The sequence below is a fragment of the Pseudophryne corroboree genome, chromosome 6, assembly GCF_028390025.1.
Source record: "Pseudophryne corroboree isolate aPseCor3 chromosome 6, aPseCor3.hap2, whole genome shotgun sequence".
Taxonomy (NCBI): Eukaryota; Metazoa; Chordata; class Amphibia; order Anura; family Myobatrachidae; genus Pseudophryne; species Pseudophryne corroboree.
In genome coordinates, this window is record NC_086449.1 from 56,476,397 (window position 1) to 56,496,714 (window position 20,318).

At 42.3% G+C, this 20,318-nt stretch overlaps 1 protein-coding gene across 1 annotated transcript in view; it reads right to left on the reverse strand.

Annotated features, from left to right (window-relative positions):
* The window catches only part of LOC134934244 (E3 ubiquitin-protein ligase Rnf220-like), a 46,431-nt gene that overhangs the window by 19,176 nt on the left and 6,937 nt on the right, over window positions 1-20,318 (reverse strand). Inside the window, exon 2 of the mRNA XM_063929723.1 lies at window positions 10,340-10,460. Coding sequence (XP_063785793.1) covers window positions 10,340-10,460 — 121 coding nt within the window. The remainder of the gene's footprint in view (window positions 1-10,339; window positions 10,461-20,318) is intronic.

Sequence of the window (20,318 nt, forward strand, 5' to 3'; positions counted from 1 at the left end):
TGCTGCTTTCCACCTTAATAAGTTCAACATAGAAAACAGGTGTACATTGATTCCGTGGAACCCACCTGGGCCCACCACATGCGCGGTGCATTCCAACATAACGAATCCATAGTAGATACAGACACTGTGCCACAAAGTGTACAACAGTGCTCAAATATGCTCCTGGTGACCTGACAGAGGAAAGACGAACCTACCCTATTGATAATACTACCAATAAACGTGTGGTCAGCCCAACATAATATAAACCACATGGGCATAACAATATATGCACTACATGGTCTAAATGACAATGTAAGTGAAAGGAGATGGTATAATTTTTTGCCTGTGTGGGGTTGTGCAAAGTAAGAACTGGTAATCATTGCTGGACGTGTGGTGCAACTTCCACAGGAAAAACTACCCGGTTTGGACTTCATTAGTTGAATATGATCCATATTCGTATCAGGTTTTAGTGTAGGTCGCATGAGGAGCTACTTTAAATTAGGTCCCCTCCTATACGCCATCATTGGTGAACATAGGCGTGCGCAGCACATTTTATTAGGGGGTGCACCGTCGGAGGGGTGTGTCTAGCACCGCCTTTTGGGCGTGTCTTGCACCATCTATTGATGGTCAACGCAATATAAAATGTCCACCCTTGTACCAATCCTAATAAAGCAGATACATTGTCAGATGTTGTGGTGTGCACCAAACAAACACCCCTGATGACACTCACTGCAATTACACAGCTCCTCCTCAGCCTGGTCCGGCTCCCCCTCTCTTTCCCCTGCAAGCTGCAGCAGCTTACTTACAAGTCAGCCACTCACTGACACTGACAGTCGCAGACTAGTATTGCTGCTGCTAGAAAAACGAGTGACGTATCAATGTTGCTAATCCTCATCAGTGGATGGTGTTGGCATAGCATAGAAGGAGAGAGGTGGGCATGTGGCGGGTGTGGCGGGTAATCACATCACATCATACTGTTTTTGTACATGGAGGTGGAGCTGGGAGTTTGAAAGCCGGTGGCAGTGGCACCCTTGATTAACCCAGGCGTCGGTCAGTAATACAGTCCTGACAGGGTGCAGCGCAGAGGGGACAGTAATCAGCTTGCTCAGCGATCGCTGCATTAGGCATGTGAGATCGGGGTGCCAGACATTAGGGGGTGCCTGTGCGCACCAGGAACCCCCCCTGCGCACACCTATGTTGGTGGACCCATCTTAGTGAAAGGTAACCCTGGGTCATGTTAGATGTTAGAATAATGTTGTTAGAATAAGCCAATGACTGTTAATAGTTTTACAGACAATACTGGAACAATTGTCAAATTTGGTGGTATACAACATACGATTAGTAGCTTTATTAACCTTGATGTTTCTCTCCAAGAATATCTTTTTTGCCTTACTAAGGCAACGATCAAGGGTATTGTCCAGCAATGATTACTATAATTTAAGATCTCCTTTCACTTACATTGTCGTTTAGACCATGTAGCATATATATTGGTATACCCATGTGGTTCATATTATGTTGGGATGACCACACGTCCATTTTGAGATCGCATGGCCAACCACCGGTCGTCTATACACCCAGCCATATTGACTGGGGAAACAGACAAGCCGGTGGCACGCCATTTTTTTAATTTTAAGCACCAGGTTTCTTCATTGAAATACAAACTCATTGATTGGGTTCCAACCCCGGCATTAGGTGGTGATCGAACACTCATGTTGAAACAGAGGGAGAGCTTCTGTATTCATTAACTGGACGCTGTATCTCCGCGGGGAATAAATGAGTATAACAGTTTAAACATTTTTCTTTAAAAATAAAACCTAATAATTATCTTTCCCCATTGAGTGTTTATCTTAATTAGCACCTTTGTGTCGTAGGGGGTTATGATTGGGGGCAACATACTTTTGTGAATATCATGTACAGGTAATTCAAAAGGGATGTACATAGGTTCATCGGGATTGTAACACTCATGGATCTGTATGTATGTATATATTTGTAATTTTTGTACACATTATGTTGTATATGTTTTATGTATACGGTACCTATTGGTAGTATTATCAATAGGGTAGGTTCGTCTTTCCTCTGTCAGGTCACCAGGAGCATATTTGAGCACTGTTGTTCACTTAGTGTCTGTATCTACTATGGATTCGTTATGTTGGACGCATGGAAGGACTGATGCATGCTTTTAGTGTAGTATTGCATTGGTGAGTATATATCCATTAAGCTGTGTGATTACTTGACGTTGGATGTTAGAAATGCTCACTAGACCTTTTGGCGTCTTACAGTGTACTCTTGTCTACCTGATGTTACACAGGATATAACTTATGTGATGTTGTCTTTGGATGCATTTGTGATTCTTTTTTCCTATGGTCGTTTGCATCACAGGTTGCCCGATGGATATTCTATAGTGACACATTGTTGTTTATACGTTTCCTTTAGAAATATGCTGGCAGACCGGCTCGTGTCTCAGTTTATTCTTATACTTGGCTGTACGTCCAGTTGACACGTGATCGTGTGAGTTGTGTATGTTGGTATTTACCACACATTGAGGTGATGCTATTGTAATGCATTGGATTGGTGGAGATGCTTTATTACTCTGATTCTATGCTCTATGGTGGCCTGGAAGGCTTAGTCATATTTATTCATGTGTTTTTTTCTTTGTTTAGATGCTATTTTTTTTATCTGTATGACTTGCATTCGATTTATAATTAATGTTGGAATCATATAAGCCTTCTCCTGATGAAGATTCGTGATTTGAATCGAAGCGTCAAGATGTCACGATGCTACTATTAATAAATGGACGCTGATTTGAATCTACTTGTATTTGATCATTTTTGGAGAGTGCACTCTCCGACCTAACGGTGGAACTGTGCATATTCAGTGGACCATTCCAGTGGTACCTTAGGAGCACTCCGACAGTTATTTAAGAAGATTCATGAGAGTGCGGGACATATGGGGATATATATATATATATATATATATATATATATTTTTATATTTTTTTACTAAAATCATGTTTTAACTAAAAATCATGTTATTCACTAATTCATTAAAAAAAAACCCCGCCAGTTAAGTAGTTAAAATCCTGACAGCAAAAAGGAAAATCCATTCTACGGGCAGAATTCAATTGTACTGGTGGCCGGCATCCAGCAGATGGCGCCCAATGGAGGTATTTAATTATAGCTCCGTTCAAATATGATCTGCTTGCAGAGCTGACATGTCAGTTCGCACCCACAATGTGTGAAATGTGACCCATTTGGGCGCCCAAACGGCACATTATTTTAGCTGGGTTTAGCTGCTTTTTGAGGCTAAACGAGACACTAATGGGAGCAATTAGCGCGATAACGGGGCTCAATTGAAATTTGCCCCGTGATCTCCAGTCACTTTAGATGGGAGATCGTGGGGCGATAACAATTGAATTCTCACCTATGAATGTGATTTGAAAAAATGCCATCAGCGTCTACATGAACTGTGCTCTAATTAATACAGCTGTCTGGGACTGATATAGATTATTAACTTCTATAAAGAGCTAGGGGTATTTTGTGGTCAATTAGAAATATTGTTTTTCAACTCTAGTGAAAGTGTTGCTAGGTCATGATCAAAAACAGTATATTACATTTAGGAATAATAATAGGCTGGTTTTGACTTTTTATGTTTTTTATTTATGTGATTTAATAGTAAATGTATTATTTCATTGAAAAACTCTGCCAGCGCTTTCTTTTTATACAGTTGTTTGTTTTTATAGGGTTGAGTAACTCCCTTGTTTGAAAGCAGTAAGCAAGCAGGTTTCATTGCGTATTTAATTGACGCCAGATACTGTCTTTGTTTTTTCATTTTATCTGTGTGTTACCTGTATGACAGGCGAGACAGTCTGTATGCTACTTGTAAGACAGGTGAGTCAGTTTGTGTGTGGTACCTGTAAGACAGGTGACTCAGACTGTGTGTGGTACCTGTAAGACAGGTGACTCAGACTGTGTGTGGTACCTGTAAGACAGGTGACTCAGACTGTGTGTGGTACCTGTAAGACAGGTGAGTCAGTCTGTGTGTGGTACCTGTAAGACAGGTGAGTCAGTCTGTGTGTGGTACCTGTAAGACAGGTGAGTCAGTCTGTGTGTGGTACCTGTAAGACAGGCGAGTCAGTCTGTGTGTTACCTACAATACAGGTGAGTCAGTCTGTGTGTGGTACCTGTAAGACAGGTGAGTCAGTCTGTGCTACTTGTAAGACAGGTAAGTCAGTTTGTGTGTATTACCTGTAACACGGGTGAGTCAGTCTGTGTATTACTTGTAAACCAGGTGAGTCAGTCTGTGTGTTACCTGCAATACAGGTGAGTCAGTCTGTGTGTGGTACCTGTAAGACAGGTGAGTCAGTCTGTGTGTGTTACCTGTAAGACAGGTGAGTCAGTCTGTGTGTGTTACCTGTAAGACAGGTGAGTCAGTCTGTGTGTGTTACCTGTAAGACAGGTGAGTCAGTCTGTGTGCTACTTGTAAGACAGGTGAGTCAGTCTGTGTGTTGCCTGTAAGACAGGTGAGTCAGTCTGTGTGCTTCCTGTGAGACAGGTGAGTCAGTCTGTATGTTACCTGTAAGACAGGTGAGTCAGTCTGTGTGCTACTTGTAAGACAGGTGAGTCAGTCTGTGTGTTACCTGTAAGACAGGTGAGTCGGTCTGTGTGCTACTTGTAAGACAGGTGAGTCAGTCTGTGTGTTACCTGTAAGACAGGGGAGTCAGTCTGTGTGTGGTACCTGTAAGATAGGCGAGTCAGTCTGTGTGTGTTACCTGTAAGACAGGTGAGTCAGTCTGTGTGTGGTACCTGTAAGACAGGTGAGTCAGTCTGTGCTACTTGTAAGACAGGTAAGTCAGTTTGTGTGTATTACCTGTAACACAGGTGAGTCAGTCTGTGTATTACTTGTAAACCAGGTGAGCCAGTCTGTGTGTTACCTGCAATACAGGTGAGTCAGTCTGTGTGTGGTACCTGTAAGATTAGCGAGTCAGTCTGTGTGTGGTACCTGTAAGATAGGCGAGTCAGCCTGTGTGTTACCTGCAAGACAGGAGAATCAGTCTGTGTGTGGTACTTGTAAGACAGGTGAGTCAGTCTGTGTGTTACCTGTAAGACAGGTGAGTCAGTCTGTGTGTTACCTGTAAGACAGGTGAGTCAGTCTGTATGTTACCTGTAAGACAGGTGAGTCAGTCTGTGTGCTACTTGTAAGACAGGTGAGTCAGTCTGTGTGTTACCTGTAAGACAGGTGAGTCGGTCTGTGTGCTACTTGTAAGACAGGTGAGTCAGTCTGTGTGTTACCTGCAATACAGGTGAGTCAGTCTGTGTGTGGTACCTGTAAGATAGGCGAGTCAGTCTGTGTGTGTTACCTGTAAGACAGGTGAGTCAGTCTGTGTGCTTCCTGTAAGACAGGTGAGTCAGTCTGTGTGCTACCTGTAAGACAGGTGAGTCAGTCTGTGTGCTTCCTGTAAGACAGGTGAGTCAGTCTGTGTGCTACTTGTAAGACAGGTGAGTCAGTCTGTGTGCTTCCTGTAAGACAGGTGAGTCAGTCTGTGTGCTACTTGTAAGAAAGGTGAGTCAGTCTGTGTGTGGTACCTGTAAGACAGGTGAGTCAGTCTGTGCTACTTGTAAGACAGGTAAGTCAGTTTGTGTGTATTACCTGTAACACGGGTGAGTCAGTCTGTGTATTACTTGTAAACCAGGTGAGTCAGTCTGTGTGTTACCTGCAATACAAGTGAGTCAGTCTGTGTGTGGTACCTGTAAGATAGGCGAGTCAGTCTGTGTGTGTTACCTGTAAGACAGGTGAGTCAGTCTGTGTGTGTTACCTGTAAGACCGGTGAGTCAGTCTGTGTGTGTTACCTGTAAGACAGGTGAGTCAGTCTGTGTGCTACTTGTAAGACAGGTGAGTCAGTCTGTGTGTTGCCTGTAAGACAGGTGAGTCAGTCTGTGTGCTTCCTGTAAGACAGGTGAGTCAGTCTGTATGTTACCTGTAAGACAGGTGAGTCGGTCTGTGTGCTACTTGTAAGACAGGTGAGTCAGTCTGTGTGTTACCTGCAATACAGGTGAGTCAGTCTGTGTGTGGTACCTGTAAGATAGGCGAGTCAGTCTGTGTGTGTTACCTGTAAGACAGGTGAGTCAGTCTGTGTGTGGTACCTGTAAGACAGGTGAGTCAGTCTGTGCTACTTGTAAGACAGGTAAGTCAGTTTGTGTGTATTACCTGTAACACAGGTGAGTCAGTCTGTGTATTACTTGTAAACCAGGTGAATCATTCTGTGTGTTACCTGCAATACAGGTGAGTCAGTCTGTGTGTGGTACCTGTAAGATAGGCAAGTCAGCCTGTGTATTACCTGCAAGACAGGTGAATCAGTCTGTGTGTGGTACCTGTAAGACAGGTGAGTCAGTCTGTGTGTTACCTGTAAGACAGGTGAGTCAGTCTGTGTGTGTTACCTGTAAGACAGGTGAGTCAGTCTGTGTGTTACCTGTAAGACAGGTGAGTCAGTCTGTGTGCTTCCTGTAAGACAGGTGAGTCAGTCTATGTGTTACCTGTAAGACAGGTGAGTCAGTCTGTGTGCTTCCTGTAAGACAGGTGAGTCAGTCTGTGTGCTACCTGTAAGACAGGTGAGTCAGTCTGTGTGCTTCCTGTATGCCAGGTGAGTCAGTCTGTGTGTTACCTGCAATACAGGTGAGTCATGCTGTGTGTGGTACCTGTAAGATAGGCGAGTCAGTCTGTGTGTGGTACCTGTAAGATAGGCGAGTCAGCCTGTGTGTTACCTGCAAGACATGTGAATCAGTCTGTGTGTGGTACCTGTAAGACAGGTGAGTAAGTCTGTGTCTTACCTGTAAGACAGGTGAGTCAGTCTAATGTTACCTGTAAGACAGGTGAGTCAGTCTGTGTGCTACTTGTAAGACAGGTGAGTCAGTCTGTGTGTGGTACCTGTAAGACAGGTGAGTCAGTCTGTGCTACTTGTAAGACAGGTAAGTCAGTTTGTGTGTATTACCTGTAACACGGGTGAGTCAGTCTGTGTATTACTTGTAAACCAGGTGAGTCAGTCTGTGTGTTACTTGCAATACAGGTGATTCAGTCTGTAGTCTGTGTGTGTTACCTGTAAGACAGGTGAGTCAGTCTGTGTGTGTTACCTGTAAGACAGGTGAGTCCGTCTGTATGTTACCTGTAAGACAGGTGAGTCAGTCTGTGTGCTACTTGTAAGACAGGTGAGTCAGTCTGTGTGTTACCTGTAAGACAGGTGAGTTAGTCTGTGTGCTACTTGTAAGACAGGTGAGTCAGTCTGTGTGTTACCTGTAAGACAGGTGAGTCAGTCTGTGCTACTTGTAAGACAGGTAAGTCAGTTTGTGTGTATTACCTGTAACACGGGTGAGTCAGTCTGTATATTACTTGTAAACCAGGTGAGTCAGTCTGTGTGTTACCTGCAATACAGGTGAGTCAGTCTGTAGTCTGTGTGTGGTACCTGTAAGACAGGTGAGTCAGTCTGTATGTTACCTGTAAGACAGGTGAGTCAGTCTGTGTGCTACTTGTAAGACAGGTGAGTCAGTCTGTGTGTTACCTGTAAGACAGGTGAGTTTGTCTGTGTGCTACTTGTAAGACAGGTGAGTCCGTCTGTGTGTTACCTGTAAGACAGGTGAGTCAGTCTGTGTGCTTCCTGTAAGACAGGTGAGTCAGTCTGTGTGTTACCTGTAAGACAGGTGAGTCAGTCTGTGTGCTTCCTGTAAGACAGGTGAGTCAGTCTGTGTGCTCCTGTAAGACAGGTGAGTCAGTCTGTGTGCTACCTGTAAGACAGGTGAGTCAGTCTGTGTGTTTCTTGTATGCCAGGTGAGTCAGTCTGTGTGTTATCTGCAATACAGGTGAGTCAGTCTTTGTGTGGTACCTGTAAGATAGGCGAGTCATCCTGTGTGTTACCTGCAAGAAATGTGAATTAGTCTGTGTGTGGTACCTGTAAGACAGGTGAGTAAGTCTGTGTGTTACCTGTAAGACAGGTGAGTCAGTCTAATGTTACCTGTAAGACAGGTGAGTCAGTCTGTGTGTTACCTGTAAGACAGGTGAGTCGGTCTGTGTGCTACTTGTAAGACAGGTGAGTCAGTCTGTGTGTTACCTGCAATACAGGTGAGTCAGTCTGTGTGTGGTACCTGTAAGGTAGGTGAGTCAGTCTGTGTGTGTTACCTGTAAGACAGGTGAGTCAGTCTGTGTGCTTCCTGTAAGACAGGTGAGTCAGTCTGTGTGCTTCCTGTAAGACAGGTGAGTCAGTCTGTGTGCTACCTGTAAGATAGGTGAGTCAGTCTGTGTGCTTCCTGTAAGACTGGTGAGTCAGTCTGTGTTATCTGTAAGACAGGTGAGTCAGTCTGTGTGTTACCTGTAAGACAGGTGAGTCAGTCTGTGTGCTACTTGTAAGACAGGTGAGTCAGTCTGTGTGTGGTACCTGTAAGACAGGTGAGTCAGTTTGTGCTACTTGTAAGACAGGTAAGTCAGTTTGTGTGTATTACCTGTAACACGGGTGAGTCAGTCTGTGTATTACTTGTAAACCAGGTGAGTCAGTCTGTGTGTTACCTGCAATACAGGTGAGTCAGTCTGTAGTCTGTGTGTGTTACCTGTAAGACAGGTGAGTCAGTCTGCGTGTGTCACCTGTAAGACAGGTGAGTCAGTCTGTATGTTACCTGTAAGACAGGTGAGTCAGTCTGTGTGCTACTTGTAAGACAGGTGAGTCAGTCTGTGTGTTACCTGTAAGACAGGTGAGTTAGTCTGTGTGCTACTTGTAAGACAGGTGAGTCAGTCTGTGTGTTACCTGTAAGACAGGTGAGTCAGTCTGTGTGTTACCTGCAATACAGGTGAGTCAGTCTGTGTGTGTGGTACCTGTAAGATAGGCGAGTCAGTCTGTGTGTGTTACCTGTAAGACAGGTGAGTCAGTCTGTGTGTTACCTGTAAGACAGGTGAGTCAGTCTGTGTGCTTCCTGTAAGACAGGTGAGTCAGTCTGTGTGCTTCCTGTAAGACAGGTGAGTCAGTCTGTGTGTTATCTGTAAGACAGGTGAGTCAGTCTGTGTGTTACCTGTAAGACAGGTGAGTCAGTCTGTGCTACTTGTAAGACAGGTAACTCAGTTTGTGTGTATTACCTGTAACACAGGTGAGTCATTCTGTGTATTACTTGTAAACCAGGTGAATCAGTCTGTGTGTTACCTGCAATACAGGTGAGTCAGTCTGTGTGTGGTACATGTGAGATAGGTGAGTAAGTCTGTGTGTTACCTGTAAGACAGGTGAGTTAGTCTGTGTGTGGTACCTGTAAGACAGGTGAGTCAGTCTGTATGTTACCTGTAAGACAGGTGAGTCAGTCTGTGTGCTACTTGTAAGACAGGTGAGTCAGTCTGTGTGTTACCTGTAAGACAGGTGAGTCAGTCTGTGTGTTACCTGTAAGACAGGTGAGTCAGTCTGTGTGTTACCTGTAAGACAGGTGAGTCAGTCTGTGTGCTACTTGTAAGACAGGTGAGTCAGTCTGTGTGTTACCTGTAAGACAGGTGAGTCATTCTGTGTGCTACTTGTAAGACAGGTGAGTCAGTCTGTGTGTGGTACCTGTAAGACAGGTGAGTCAGTCTGTGCTACTTGTAAGACTGGTAAGTCAGTTTGTGTGTGTTACCTGTAAGACAGGTGAGTCAGTCTGTGTGTTACCTGTAAGACAGGTGAGTCAGTCTGTGTGTTACTTGTAAGACAGTTGAGTCAGTCTGTGTGTTATCTGTAAGACAGGTGAGTCAGTCTGTGTGTTACCTGTAAGACAGGTGAGTCAGTTTGTGTGTTACCTGTAAGACAGGTGATCCAGTATGTGTGTTACCTGCAGGACAGGTGAGTCAGTCTGTGTGTTACCTGTAAGACAGGTGAGTCAGTCTGTGTGTTACCTGTAAGACAGGTGAGTCAGTCTGTGTGTTACCTGTAAGACAGGTGAGTAAGTCTGTGTGTTACCTGTAAGACAGGTGAGTCAGTCTGTGTGTTACCTGTAAGACAGGTGAGTCAGTCTGTGTGTTACCTGTAAGACAGGTGAGTCAGTCTGTGTGTTACCTGCAGGACAGGTGAGGCAGTCTGTGTGTTACCTGTAAGACAGGTGAGTCAGTCTGTGTGTTACCTGCAAGACAGGTGAGTCAGTCTGTGTGTTACCTGTAAGACAGGTGAGTCAGTCTTTGTGTTACCTGTAAGACAGGTGAGTCAGTCTGTGTTACCTGTAAGACAGGTAAGTCAGTCTGTGTGTTACCTGTAAGACAGGTGAGTCAGTCTGTGTGTTACCTGTAAGACAGGTGAGTCAGTCTGTGTGTTACCTGTAAGACAGGTGAGTCAGTCTGTGTGTTACCTGTAAGACAGGAGAGAAAGGTTGTGTGTTACCTGTCAGGAAGGTGAGCCAGATGCTCCATTTCACGCAGTAGATGCTGAGATAACTCTTCTTTCTGGAGGTGTTTGTTACACAGAGGGCACAGTAGAGGCAAGGAGAGAGAATGCTTTTTATCTGTAAGAAACATCAATGAAAATAAAGAAAATATATGTTTATGTAGCCTGCACACAGAAGCACGCCCATATACATGTGTATAGGAGAGAACGCACGCTATACTGTATTTATCATATACATGTGTATAGGAGAGAACGCACGCTATACTGTATTTATCATATACATGTGTATAGGAGAGAACGCACGCTATACTGTATTTATCATATACATGTGTATAGGAGAGAATGCACGCTATACTGTATTTATCATATACATGTGTATAGGAGAGAACGCACGCTATACTGTATTTATCATATACATGTGTATAGGAGAGAATGCGCTCTATGCTGTATTTATCATATACATGTGTATAGGAGAGAACGCGCGCTATACTGTATTTATCATATACATGTGTATAGGAGAGAACGCACGCTATACTGTATTTATCATATACATGTGTATAGGAGAGAATGCGCTCTATGCTGTATTTATCATATACATGTGTATAGGAGAGAACGCGCTCTATACTGTATTTATCATATACATGTGTATAGGAGAGAACGTGCGCTATACTGTATTTATCATATACATGTGTATAGGAGAGAATGCGCTCTATGCTGTATTTATCATATACATGTGTATAGGAGAGAACGCACGCTATACTGTATTTATCATATACTGTACATGTGTATAGGAGAGAACGCACGCTATACTGTATTTATCATATACATGTGTATAGGAGAGAACGCACGCTATACTGTATTTATCATATACATGTGTATAGGAGAGAACGCACGCTATACTGTATTTATCATATACATGTGTATAGGAGAGAACGCGCGCTATACTGTATTTATCATATACATGTGTATAGGAGAGAACGTGCGCTATACTGTATTTATCATATACATGTGTATAGGAGAGAATGCGCTCTATGCTGTATTTATCATATACATGTGTATAGGAGAGAACGCGCGCTATACTGTATTTATCATATACATGTGTATAGGAGAGAACGCGCTCTATGCTGTATTTATCATATACATGTGTATAGGAGAGAACGCGCGCTATTCTGTATTTATCATATACATGTGTATAGGAGAGAACGCGCTCTATACTGTATTTATCATATACATGTGTATAGGAGAGAACGCACGCTATACTGTATTTATCATATACATGTGTATAGGAGAGAATGCGCTCTATGCTGTATTTATCATATACATGTGTATAGGAGAGAACGCGCGCTATACTGTATTTATCATATACATGTGTATAGGAGAGAACGCGCTCTATGCTGTATTTATCATATACATGTGTATAGGAGAGAACGCGCGCTATACTGTATTTATCATATACATGTGTATAGGAGAGAACGCGCTCTATACTGTATTTATCATATACATGTGTATAGGAGAGAACGCGCTCTATACTGTATTTATCATATACATGTGTATAGGAGAGAACGCACGCTATACTGTATTTATCATATACATGTGTATAGGAGAGAATGCGCTCTATGCTGTATTTATCATATACATGTGTATAGGAGAGAACGCGCTCTATACTGTATTTATCATATACATGTGTATAGGAGAGAACGTGCGCTATACTGTATTTATCATATACATGTGTATAGGAGAGAATGCGCTCTATGCTGTATTTATCATATACATGTGTATAGAAGAGAACGCACACTATACTGTATTTATCATATACATGTGTATAGGAGAGAACGCACGCTATACTGTATTTATCATATACATGTGTATAGGAGAGAACGCACGCTATACTGTATTTATCATATACATGTGTATAGGAGAGAACGCGCGCTATACTGTATTTATCATATACATGTGTATAGGAGAGAACGCACGCTATACTGTATTTATCATATACATGTGTATAGGAGAGAATGCGCTCTATGCTGTATTTATCATATACATGTGTATAGGAGAGAACGCGCTCTATACTGTATTTATCATATACATGTGTATAGGAGAGAACGTGCGCTATACTGTATTTATCATATACATGTGTATAGGAGAGAATGCTCTCTATGCTGTATTTATCATATACATGTGTATAGGAGAGAACGCGCGCTATACTGTATTTATCATATACATGTGTATAGGAGAGAACGCGCTCTATGCTGTATTTATCATATACATGTGTATAGGAGAGAACGCGCGCTATACTGTATTTATCATATACATGTGTATAGGAGAGAACGCGCTCTATACTGTATTTATCATATACATGTGTATAGGAGAGAACGCGCGCTATACTGTATTTATCATATACATATATATAGGAGAGAACGCGCTCTATGCATCACAGCAAATGATTGCAAATCTCCATGTTTCCAGCTTCATTTACAACACGTCTTTAGGGACCAGTTTGCTGCCCAATCTGAACATGCTACTCTTTATAATGTAGTGTAATGTATATAATGAATAGCCTGAATCACATCACAGGTCAATAATACATGTGATGTACAACTACAGTGCATTGTTCAAATAGCATACAGATCTGCAGCCACACGATCATCTCACGGACACAACATCTGGATAAGAACGGCTGCTGTCAGTGTCTTACTTTGCATGGCTGTATGGTATCCGGGTGGTCATTCCGAGTTGCTCGCTCGCTAGCAGTTTTTAGCAGCCGTGCAATCGCTAAGCCACCTCCCACTGGGAGTGTATTTTAGCTTAGCAGAAGTGCGAACGAAAGGATCTCAGAGCGGCGGCATAGTTTTTTTGTGCAGTTTTAGAGTAGCTCAAAACCTACTCAGCGCCTGCGATCACTTCAGACTGTTCAGTACCGGATTTGACGTCACAAACACGCCCTGCGTTCGCCCAGCCACGCCTGCCTTTTTTCGAACACTCCCTGAAAACAGTCAGTTGACACCCAGAAACGCCCACTTCATGTCAATCACTCTGCAGCCAGCAGTGCGACGGAAAAGCTTCGCTAGACCCTGTGCAAAACTACATCGGTCGTTGTGAAAGTACGTCGCGAGTGCGCATTGCTCCGCATACGCAGAAGTTCCATTTTTTGCCGTCATCAAAGCACAGCGAACGAATGCAGCTAGCGATCAACTTGGAGTGACCCCCCCCGGTCTTTAGGTCAACCACACTTAGGTCGACATTGAAAAAGGACCACATGAGCTTTTCAAAAAAAAAAAATCTTTTTTTTTTTACCTTTTTCTTACTTTGCGACCCATGTGGACTACGATTGGGAACGGTAACCTGCCACGAGCAATGCGATTGGACATGGGTGGTCATTCCGAGTTGAGTGGAGCCAGCAACTTTTTGCTGCTGGTGTGATTAACTAGCCCACGCCTATGGGGGAGTGTATTTTAGCTTAGCAGGGCTGCGATCGCTTGTGCAGCCCTGCTAAGCTAAAACAATGTCAAGTAAAACAAGACCAGCCCTAGACATACTTACCCTGTGCTACGATATCAGCAATGCTGGGGCCATCTTTGATGTCAGACATCCGCCCTCCTAAAGCTTGGACGTTATACTCACCACTCCCCGAAAACGTCATGCAGCGGTCTGGTGACGCCCAGGAACGCCTTCTTTCTATGAATCTTGCAGTCGGTTCTGCAACAGCTTTCTTTGTTGACCTGGACGTAACCCGACGACTCCTGTCGCCAGGCGGCCACCGCGCATGCGCATTCCGGACCCGTTCGCACCGCAGCAACAAACCGCCATGTGCGATCGGGTCGGAATGACCCCCATGGTGCATTTATTGGGGTTCCCGGTCACTTTACGAAGAAAACAATACCAATTTTGTACATGTTAACCCAATGCCCCTGTCGACCTATTTAAGGTGTCGACTTAGTTACTGTCGACCAATAATGGTCGACCTAATGACTGTCGATCTCAGTGTGGTCGACCCTATGATCCATACCCGGCTGTATAATAGTTCACAGTCAGAAAGGATGAATAAAGACACTGGCCTACCAAGCTCAACCCTTCCCCAACACTAGTTGCTTTGATATGGGGAGGTAAAGTCACCTGTAACGTAGCAATGAAACACCCTGCATAGTAAACACCGTCACGTAGCATTCCATATGCAGATACAGCCACGGTCACAAACAGAATATAGGCACACCGCATCTCATTTTAATCAGCAGAGTCTGATTGTGCGTCTTATATGCACAGTGATGCGAATAAGATGCATTTTTGTAAAAAAAAAAAGACGCCCGGTGCTAATGGAGAAGCACGTGACATGTCAGCTCACTCACGCCAGGCATCTTCCACTGAGTGTCTTATTGAGGCAAGATGAGGACACATCTGTATCTAAAGGACCATCGGGACTTACGTACACCTGCCCATGCTAGGTGCAGAATCTCGGTCAGAGTGTGGTCTCCAATGTGAGCCATTAAGAGGCAACCTCTCCGTGCGTCTTCTTAACCTTCTCCCTGTTACCTCTCAGGAACGCCCCTTATCTGACATTATGGGGGAGATTCAAATGTTTGAAATGTCGATTGGGTGTCTGTCTATTAGATAAGAAAAAACAGACTCCCAACTGACTTTTCAAACATTTGAATCTCCCCGTGTGTGTCTAAACTTCATCCGCAACTCTGTAAGAACCAAATCAGTATCCATGCGCAGCTCCTAACTGTCATTTTTCAAACACAGCCTGTGGCATGACAGTTAGGAGCTGATTGGTTGGTACTTTATCTCCATCCACTTTCACTCTCCAAAGCGCTAGTACATAGACCCCATAGCTTCATATTTCAAACTCCTATTATCCTGCGATGTAGTCAAGTTTCCAATGGTTACAATCCCGGTAGCGGAATACTAATGGTAGGCAGAGCCATAACTAGACATTTTGGTGCCCTGTCCCAGAATAGAGCACTGGTGCAGCCACACCCCCATATTCTGAAGTAATATTCTAGAAAAGGGGAGTAGTCTCACAAGAAATAGGAGTGGTCACAATAGTACCCCTCATTGAAATTACGGCACACAGTAAAATCCCTTACACATGTTATGCCTAACAGTAGAGCCTTGTATACATGTTACGCCACACAGTAGAGCCCCTTATACATGTTACATCACACAGTAGAGCCCCTTATACATGTTACATCACACAGTAGAGCCCCTTATACATGTTACATCACACAGTAGAGCCCCTTATACATGTTACCCCACACAGTAGAGGCCCTTATACATGTATGCCACAGTAGTATTCTTTATACACAGTATGCCACTCAGTAGTGTCCCTTATTGACAATAAAAAACAAAAGTCCTACTGCTAGATCAGGCTTGGGAAGAGGGGGAAGGGGGGGGGGGGGGGCATTAAAATTCAACTACTACATTGAAGAATAATTATTGTTTATTGTAATATCCCCTCCTCCACTGCATAAACCTAGCACCACTGTAGTGGTTTTTATTTATGTTTAATCTGTGAGTACACCCCAAAGCTCTCCCCACCCCCCACTACCCCACGCTACCCCCCCCACAGGCTGCCTCACTACCATGGTCTGCCACTACTTCGGGCTTCAAGTTGTATTCAAGTAGTGTCAGTTGGTGGTTATTCATTAACAAATTACAGTAAGCAGCAGCAACCAATCACACGGGTCCTTATATTAGTCTACCTTGACCTAGACTGACCAAAGCTAACTTCTGATTGGTAGATAAAGCTTAAAATACATTTCTTCTATATAGAATGTACAGTCAGACATGTGGTTCCTCTATCACTTGGGAACACTTTAAATTACAGCATTAAAAAATCCCTCTTCCGACCCCACAACAATTAGGAACTAATAAATGTAATTTCTCGTAACTCTCTTATTCCCCGAAGCATTAATAGCCAGGCATGGGTCTACTGTTTTTGCACTCACAACATCACAGAAAGACATACAGTATAGGAGTAATTGCTCTAGTAAGGCACTGTTGTGTATGGGACACTGGCATTAGGAACCATGGGGCAAAACCATGGGGGTTCCGGGGAGGTGGCCAGAGGTGAATGTGGGCGTGTCACTGCAAGCGGCTGCGTTCTCAGGCTCAGTACCGCAGTCACAGAGGCCATGTTTAGATGGAGTTGAGAAGGAGACCCTCATTCCGAATTGTTCGCTCGCTAGCTGCTTTTAGTAGCTTTGGACACGCTAAGCCGCCGCCCTCTGGGAGTGTATTTTAGTATAGCAGAATTGCGAACGAAAGATTAGCAGAATTGCGAATAGAAATTTCTTAGCAGTTTCTGAGTAGCTCCACACTTACTCTGCCACTGTGATCAGTTCAGTCAGTTTCGTTCCTGGTTTGATGTCACAAACACACCCAGCGTTCGCCCAGACACTCCCCCGTTTCTCCAGCCACTCCCGCGTTTTTCCCAGAAACGGCTGCGTTTTTTCGCACACACCCATAAAAAGGTCAAGCATCCACCCAGAAACACCCACTTCCTGTCAATCACACTACGATCACCAGAACGAAGAAATTTATTCGTTAAGCCGTGAGTAAAATACCAAACTTTTTAGCAAATTTACTTGGCGCAGGCGCACTGCGAACGTTGCGCATGCGCAGTTTGCGACTAATCGCACCGATGCAAAGAAAAATAACGAGCGAACAACTCGGAATGAGGTCCACTGTGCTTGCCATAGGCTGGTGCGAGTGTCGATGGTAAAAACTATGATGCGCCGATGGTGGATTGTTTACGTTTGTCGGCAGATTTGCACCGTCCCTGGTCATTAGGAGTGGGCGTCGCAGGGATTGCGCATGCCGTCACATGCAGTACACAAGGGGAGGGCTGAAATAGCAATTGCATATTACCAGAGACGCACACCCGGAAAAATGGCAATAGCGAATGTGACTGCACCAATCCCTGTCCCTGCCTATGTGTTGTTATAGAGTACAGGGTAGACGGGTAGTACAGTAAGTACAGGAGTGAGGCTGCTCTGTTACACTGCATGAGTACAGTGTCTCTGGTTCCTCAGCATGCAGAGAGTACAACGCAGGGCCTGGGAGACTCTGCACAATGGGAAGGGCTCTCTGTGTGAGGTGCGGGGTATTGTTATGAAGGACAGGCTGAGTAATGATGTCTCCGCCACACACACTCATTCAGCGTGAATTGCAAATGTTCTGCCTAGCTGGAGGCGGCATTCACAGAATCACCTAACACCCTGTTCCTATGCCCCAGCCCCCTCCTGTATGCTATTAGTGTCAGGAGCAATTAGCACTGCATGGGGGGTATGACCTTCCCTGACACCGGACCCCAGCCCTGAGCATGCCCCACTGCCACTGTACAGCTACACCATCTATCTATCTATCTATCTATCTATCTATCTATCTATCTATCTGTGTATCTATCTATCTATCTATCTATCTATATATCTATCTATCTCATATCTATCTATCTATCTATCTACCTCATAACTATCTATATATCTATCTGTCTCATATCTATCTATCTATCTATCTATCTATCTATCTATCTATCTATATATCTATCTACCTCATAACTATCTATATATCTATCTGTCTCATATCTATCTATCTATCTATCTATCTATCTACCTCATAACTATCTATCTATCTATCTATCTATCTATCTATCTATCTATCTATCTATCTATATCTATCTATATATATATCTACCTCATAACTATCTATAGATCTCTCTGTCTCATATCTATCTATCTATCTATCTACCTACCTCATAACTATCTATATATCTATCTGTCTCATATCTATCTATCTATCTATCTATCTATCTATCTATCTATCTATCTATATATCTACCTCATAACTATCTATAGATCTCTCTGTCTCATATCTATCTATCTATCTATCTATCTATCTATCTATCTATCTATCTATCTATCTACCTCATAACTATCTATATATCTATCTGTCTCATATCTATCTATCTATCTATCTATCTACCTCATAACTATCTATCTATCTATCTATCTATATCTATATATATATCTACCTCATAACTATCTATAGATCTCTCTGTCTCATATCTATCTATCTATCTATCTATCTATCTATCTATATATCTATCTGTCTCATATCTATCTATCTATCCATCCATCTGTCTCATATCTATCTATCTATCTATCTATCTATCCATCCATCTGTCTCATATCTATCTATCTTTCTATCTACCTCATAACTATCTATCTATCTATCTATCTATCCATCTGTCTCATATCTATCTATCTATCTATCTATCCATCTGTCTCATATCTATCTATCTATCTATCTATCTATCTATCTATCTATCTATCTATCTATCCATCTGTCTCATATCTATCTATATCTATCTATCTATCTATCCATCCATCTGTCTCATATCTATCTATCTATCTATCTATCTATCTATCTATCTACCTCATAACTACCTATATATTCATCTGTCTCAGATCTATCTATCTATCTATCTATCTATCTATCTATCTATCTATCTATCTGTCTCATATCTATCTATCTATCTATCTACCTCATAACTACCTATATATTCATCTGTCTCAGATCTATCTATCTATCTATCTATCTATCTGTCTGTCTGTCTGTCTGTCTGTCTGTCTGTCTGTCTATCTGTCTGTCTATTTATATCAACTATGGGGTATATTTACTAAGGTGGTATTTTTTTTTAAAGAATGATGATGATGTCCATAGCAACCAATCAGATTCTACTTAACATTTTTCTAACTGCTTCTAGAAGATAATAGAATTTGATTGGTTGCTATGGGCAACATCACCAGTTCTACATCATAACTATCTATATATCTATCTGTCTCATATCTATTTATCACATAACTATCTATCTATCTATCTATCTATCTATCTATCTATCTATCTATCTATCTATCTATCTATCTCATAACTATCTATATATCCATCTGTCTCATATCTATCTATCTATCTATATATCTACCTCATAACTATCTATAGATCTCTCTGTCTCATATCTATCTATCTATCTATCTATCTATCTATCTACCTCATAACTATCTATATATCTATCTGTCTCATATCTATCTATCTTTCTATCTACCTCCTAACTATCTATCTATCTATCTATCTATCTATCTATCTATCTATCCATCTGTCTCATATCTATCTATCTATCTATCTATCTATCCATCTGTCTCATATCTATCTATCTATCTATCTATCTATCTATCCATCTGTCTCATATCTATCTATCTATCTATCTATCTATCTACCTCATAACTACCTATATATTCATCTGTCTCAGATCTATCTATCTATCTATCTATCTATCTATCTATCTATCTATCTGTCTGTCTGTCTGTCTGTCTGTCTGTCTGTCTATCTATCTATCTATCTATCTATCTACCTCATAACTACCTATATATTCATCTGTCTCAGATCTATCTATCTATCTGTCTGTCTGTCTGTCTGTCTGTCTGTCTGTCTATCTATCTATCTATCTATCTATCTATCTACCTCATAACTACCTATATATTCATCTGTCTCAGATCTATCTATCTATCTATCTATCTATCTATCTATCTATCTATCTATCTATCTATCTATCTATCTATCTATCTGTCTGTCTGTCTGTCTGTCTGTCTGTCTGTCTGTCTATCTATCTATCTGTCTGTCTGTCTGTCTGTCTGTCTGTCTGTCTATCTGTCTGTCTGTCTGTCTGTCTGTCTACTTATATCAACTATGGGGTATATTTACTAAAGTGGTATTTTTTTTAAAAAGAATGATGATGATGTCCATAGCAACCAATCAGATTCTACTTAACATTTTTCTAACTGCTTCTAGAAGATAATAGAATTTGATTGGTTGCTATGGGCAACATCACCAGTTCTAGAAAAAAACTCCCACCTTAGTAAAATATACACCTATATATCTCATATATTTTATCTATCTATCTATCTATCTATCTATCTATCTA